General features: G+C 37.4%; 1 protein-coding gene across 3 annotated transcripts in view; it reads right to left on the bottom strand.

Moving 5' to 3' along the window:
• The window catches only part of LOC106524910 (ceramide synthase 2), a 14,436-nt gene extending 10,109 nt beyond the window's left edge, over nt 1-4,327 (bottom strand). Inside the window, exons 1-3 of one of the 3 annotated variants that reach the window (XM_014018942.1) lie at nt 4,244-4,327; nt 3,277-3,467; nt 2,404-2,521 (exon numbers count right to left, since the gene is read on the bottom strand). In XM_014018942.1, the coding sequence (XP_013874396.1) occupies nt 2,404-2,521; nt 3,277-3,443 (285 nt within the window). In that variant the 5' untranslated portion in view covers nt 3,444-3,467; nt 4,244-4,327. Of the gene's footprint in view, nt 1-2,403; nt 2,522-3,276; nt 3,510-4,175 lie in introns of all 3 variants that reach the window. The other 2 variants (XM_014018943.1, XM_014018941.1) reach the window with 2 other exon arrangements.
• Nucleotides 4,328-6,223: the final 1,896 nt, after the last annotated feature.

Genomic DNA, 6,223 nt, shown 5'->3' with positions numbered 1-6,223 from the left:
AAATGTTTATAAACATAGAAATACACACGATTCAACTAAAGTTCTTCTTCAAAACTTCATTTTCAGACCTCTGACTCCAAATTTTACAAAAAACAAACATAATTCAGCTTATTTTCTTCTTTTAAGCTCTATTTTCTGACCTTTGACTCCAGTCTACTCTTATATCACTCAGTACCCAGTCCTCACTCAGACCTTAGCTGATACACTCTGACAAATGTCTTTCTACTCTTTCAATCAATTCAGAACATAATGTACATGTCATTCTGATTACACCAAGTGATGTGGAACTTATTATCCTTCCACTCAAGAACATTACTCAGTTTTGTTTAGGCTTAAAGAAAGAACACATGATAACAATCAACTATTCAGTTACAACAATTCATCAGCAGACTTAATAAACATCCAAGCATCAGTTCACAACCTTGGTCCAAATCACAAWAACCATGGGAGACTCTGTCCAAATCAAAATAAACAACCGTTCATACACTTACTCCTCAGAATAACCTTTGTATGATAATTTGCAAGAATCCAGCCATTGTAAATTTAATGTAATTCCCCAKAACTTTTCTAACGTTGCTATTTTACTATATTCAACCATATCTCTCAWTTGGTACTTCTAATCAGAGTCCACAATTTCCTCATTCTGGTAGTTCTTAAATTAATATTTTCCTGTGTACTATCCATGTTTAACTCCTTCATTGCTGAGAAGAACCTGTCGTCCTCAGAACATATTTAATGTGAACATCATTACCTCATCAAATCAACTTAACTCAGGTCACTTTTTAATTGCTTTATTTAATTTAATTTTAATTACTCTCTGGCTGTTTACTCCAAGGTTCACCCACTAACTATTCTATTGCAGTAAAATCATTTTTAAACCCATGTATATTTAAAACTGCTGTCTTTGTTGTTTATATGCTTAGCTAGGAGCTGTGCTATGTTGGTAGTGATGTGGGAGAAATGATGATCATTTATTCCCCCATTCAACCCGTTTATGCTCGGTCAAAATGATTCCTCACATCATATTGACGTATAAACCAGGCTTAACAACTGTAACACCAGCAGGTAGGTCTTGTCATCCACCATAAATGCTCCATCGTAGCCTCTGATCAGTGGCAGAACCAGAACACTGTACATCACATCTTGTCTTCAACAGTCTTCTTGCTTTCATGCATTTTTTACCATTCTGCAGCGTTATAGCCAATCAGACCAGSCAGCACTTAGCAAAATCAGGACCATCTGAGCCCGTACATCTGTATTAGTGACTCAAGAGTTTCCAGAGTTATATTTTTGCCAGCAGGGTTTGAGCAGCTTGCCTGGCAGCAATGCAGGCCATGCTTAGTAAGCCAGGACTTTTCACGTGCGCGGCATCACGGCCAAACGTTCCATGCTAACTGCGCTCCCCGTGCCTGCTCTGTCCATCCGGGCRCTTCTTCCCCTTCGATTGGCTTCATCACTTGGCTTCAAGCTGAGTCTAAATGTCATGTAGTTGCACTACAAGTCAGAAATTACTGTGGGATGCAAAAAGATTGATGTGCAATGGAGATGAGCGTACCAACAAAATAAAAGTAGTCCACAAGCATTTCACAAAACGCTGTGAAGACACTGTCTGGGTCCGAAACCCTGAGCGGGTCCAATTTAAAGGGATCCCTGATTAGTTGTAATATTAGACTTTATTTAATAAACATATATTTTAACTGTAAAATAAAGACTGTAAAATAATGTAGGCTGCTTAGTTTCGTAAATTTTTAAAAATTATATTTTAACACGGGGGGAGCCATTTTATTTACACACAAAGCATTCTGGGTAAATGATGACGTGGATAGGTCCTCGGTGTGAGCGAGCTATATCCACCCTGAAGGTTAATCTTGGACAATATCTGATGATCGACTCTTTTAAATGAAACCAGAGAGCGTTGACAGAGAGGAGAAGGTAGAAATGACTCAGCCTGGAACTGAAAATATGGATGGAGGACAACAGAGCTGCTTCATGGAAGAAGAACCTCAGCTTACAGGCTGAGTCATTTCTACCTTCTCCTCTCTGTCAACGCTCTCTGGTTTCATTTAAAAGAGTCGATCATCAGATATTGTCCAAAATTAACCTTCAGGGTGGATATAGCTCGCTCACACCGAGGACCTATCCACGTCATCATTTACCCAGAATGCTTTGTGTGTAAATAAAATGGCCCCGTCCGTGTAATATATTTTTAAACTTTTAGTTTAAAATGATAAAAACTGAACATCCTACAGTATTTTTACAGTCTTTATTTTACAGTTAAAATATATGTTTATCAAATAAAGTCTAATGTTACAACTAATCATGGATCCCTTTAAAGGCTGTTACTGTAACATAAACCCCTCAAGCTCTTACTAAACAACTAAAGACAAAAAAAATCAGACTCACCTGTTTCGGCTGTTTGCTCCTCTGGGTGTAAAATGACTCCAGCTGCAGGGAAGGGGCAGCAGTCACCTGCAATCTATTCTTCACCTGCAGACATCTGCCCATGGGAGGGGCCAAAAACCTGCAGACGAGGAGAACACAAGGTGCTTTACGCAAACGACGTGGGCTCATCCGGACACAGAGCCGACACTTTCAACAGCACGTGTGCACGTGATGACACCAGTTTGAGCTTTTGCTCTGTGTTTAATAAAATCTCTTTAGGCGTTCTTAAAATACACAGATACAAGTCGGAAGGAAGAAGAGATTGCTTTGGGTCTTTTTTTTGTTTGTTTGTTTTGGTTAATCAACATTTGACATTTAAAGAAAACCCTGTGTGACTGATTTATGACAAACTCCCTAAACACACAAGCAATGTGTCAATCAACAAAAAACAATTAGGATTCCTGATTAACGGCCTGTTGCACAAATCACTCAATTCTTCCAATTACAGGAGATCAACGCTTTTAAGCAAATTTAAGTGATAACCGCGACGCGCAATCATTATTTGCTCAGCAAATAATCAAGCTTTTAATTACCTCCCTTTGTTCTGTCTTTTTCTCTCAAATTCCCAAAGCGTTTCTTTTTTCCTGATGACAACAATGCCTGCACCCACTATCCACCTGCTCACATCCTCCTACAAAACCCTCAGCACAACGATGAAGGGAAGGCTGCGAGACGCTGCCTCTGCATTCACTTCATCCTCGTGTTTCAAAGACAACATAAACGTTGAAATAGTGAGGATTAACGTCATGTCGCTGCAGGATGAGGTGTCGAGGCTGCTCGCTCCACTGCAGRGAAGACGTTTACTAATCAACACACGGCTGAGGTGCGCTGTACCTCTCAAACACACAGCGAAGAGTGACGAAACCCAGAGCGAGAGGCAGAGTTAGCAGGAGGTCCTGGGGCTGAGGTCGCTCAGAGTCTGCCAGCTGCTCCATGTCTGTCCAGGTCACGCCAGGAGGAAGCCAGTAGTCCTGGCTCCAGAGGTCCGGCAGCAGGTCCATGTTGAAGACTCAGAGGMAGGAAAACTGCAGATCAGCAGAACATGAAATCCTGTTTTCAGCTTCAATCTGATGAAAAGACAGCATGTACTGATGAGAGGCCATAATTTAGTTAAGAGATGTACTTTTGCTCAGGTAAATGTGATTTGTTTGCCAAAACAAATCAGCAAACATAACAGGTAACTTGTTAAAAAATGTTCAACATTTAAAGTCTAAATTATGAAGAAATTAATCAAATTGCAGAATATTAACTTAGTAAGCCTGCTTCGACATTTAACAGTGTTTTAATGGTTGTTAATGTTTAATAAATAAAATCAAGTGCTAAACTCTTACAAAGAATTAATACATCCTTTATAATTATTAAGAAGTGGTACCCATGATTCAATAAATGAACATCATAAATAAAACTGCTATGTTTGGAATTTATCTCTATTTTGTCTTTTTTAAAAATGTCAAAATTTCACCTTAACGCTTAAATCAGTGCATTAATTGTCAGAGGCACAAAATGTCCCAAAGCAATTTCATATGTACAGTAAAAGAAGGAAAAGCGGCTGAAACCAACAAAAAAACATTATACATTCTGCTTCTATGCCATAAACTAAATAAACAATGTTATTATTTTTTCCTCCATTGTCCAACCAGCCCTGTACGGAGCGGTGCAGCTGATGATGGACTGCTTTCATCCCGGTGACTGAGGTCGGTCCGAAAAGACGGGGCTTCCGAGCGGAAACAAACCTGTCAGCAGCTCCGTGGAGATGATGGTGAGTTCGGTTCTGCAGACAGAAGAAGAAAAACCCACTCACTGGTTTACTTTGAGTTCATGGGCCAAGGTGCCACGATGATGCGCCGCCGCTGCTTCTTCCTGACGACACCAGAGACGAGCTGCCCCGGGACTTCCGTCAAGTTTGAGAGGGTGACAGGAAGTGGTGAGGTCAGCCTTCAAAATAAAACATTTTCCGTTTGTTGGCGAAAAAACAAAACTCACATTATTAGTAAATTAAATTAAATTAAATTAAATTAAATTAAATTAAAACGTAACATATTGTTTACTGCTGAATTAATTTGTTGAAGGCTGAAACTGAATTACTGCAAAGAAGCAAAACACCAACTAAAAGGTAAAAGAAGCAATCAAGACCTGAAACGAAACACTAACAAATAATAAAAAAAAACAGTAGGTACCAGCCAAAATAAGCAGAACACTAACTAAAAGCTGCAAAATTCAAACATTACTTAAAGTAACTCATAGATATTATAGCAATAGCCTAACTAAAAGAAGCAAGATTGAGATTAGAAGTTAAAGTAGCAAAATGCTAGCTAAAAAGCAAACAAGGGTTTTGCCAAATTAGGAAAAGACTAAAAACTAAAGGAAGCACAATGTAAGCTTAAAAATACAAGTTTCAAAAGTGTTAACTAAAAGCTAAAAGTTAGGTGACCATTAGCTCAAATCTAGGAGTTGCATAAAAAGACAGAGTACTGAAGTAGATTTAATAAATAAATAAATAAATAAATAAATAAATAAATAAATAAATAAATAAATAAATAAATAAATAAACTTCAATCTTTAAGGTTTTCTTGATGGAATTAAAGGAGTCTTGATTTATTTCACGTAAAAGGTTTTAAAAATTTTAAAATCATAAATGTAATAAAAACCTATCTGTAACATGAGCTGAATGTTTTGACAGATCGTAGCCTCTTAACATAATTGCCCAAGACATATTTGGTCACAAATGACTTAGGCATATACGCTATGTGGCTGTCGATATAAGATAGACTAAAATATCAAAGTATGTAGAAGGAGTCTGCACAACGTGTGCAGAAAAAACAAACAAACATTGGTGTGAATTTATTTAAATGTTTAAATGCTGATTTAGGGCTGTTTAAACTGGCCCAGTTTACGCAAACTAGGATTTAGTAAACAGCACTAAATCAGTATTTAAATAAATAAGATTAAATCAAATTAAATTGACTTAAACCACTTTTATAGCCAAAGCACAGTTAAAGTCACGTGACTAAAGCTGTTTGTTTTGAAAATGTTTGACCCGATAAGAAAAATGAAGGAAATTTTAAAATATTATAACTTAAAAATGGAATGGTTTGGTATGATATTTTTGATTGCTGACCTATTAGAGAGCTTAATGCAATGCGGAAAAAATACTTTATTTTAAGAAAGATGTAACATTATTAAAAGTATGCCATAAAAAAGGTGTGCCTCTGGATTTATAGCATAAATCAGAATTTAAAACAAGAGAATGACACTGAAAACGAATCAACAAGCCTCAGCTGCTCTGGGGTTATTGTAAAGCACAAGAAAGGAAAACAAAAACCTCTGATTTGCATGTTGTCTGGGTGGGAGTGGTGCTCACCCTCTTTGTGTGTGCGTAACGTGTGTTGTGGAAACAAATCTTTCAAATGAAATTATATCTAGGACGCATGCTTCAGAGGCTGTTTAAAATGTGTTTGTACATTCATGAACTGGTGGAAGCTCTGCTGAGATCAGGTGTCAAATATAGGAAAACAAGTCACAGCCAGTCCAGGTTCTGGTTCTTTACCCAACTTATTTGCTTATCTGTGCACGTGTGAAAGTGTGTGTTTGTGCACGTGATTGCCTTTTTGTTTGCTTATGTATGGCAGTAAATCATAGGAACCCAGTGAAGTGAAGTTTGTCCTATTTATYAGCAGACGAATGCTGTTGTAAGGGTCAGCTTACACTTCTTATAACAAGGTTATAAGAGTAATTTATTTAGCAAGGATCTCTTTTAATGTTTGGATAAACATTTCTTTAG

This window comes from Austrofundulus limnaeus, unplaced genomic scaffold, assembly GCF_001266775.1.
Source record: "Austrofundulus limnaeus strain Quisiro unplaced genomic scaffold, Austrofundulus_limnaeus-1.0 Scaffold206, whole genome shotgun sequence".
In the NCBI taxonomy this organism is placed as follows: domain Eukaryota; kingdom Metazoa; phylum Chordata; class Actinopteri; order Cyprinodontiformes; family Rivulidae; genus Austrofundulus; species Austrofundulus limnaeus.
This window is presented reverse-complemented; position numbering and strand designations above follow the sequence as displayed.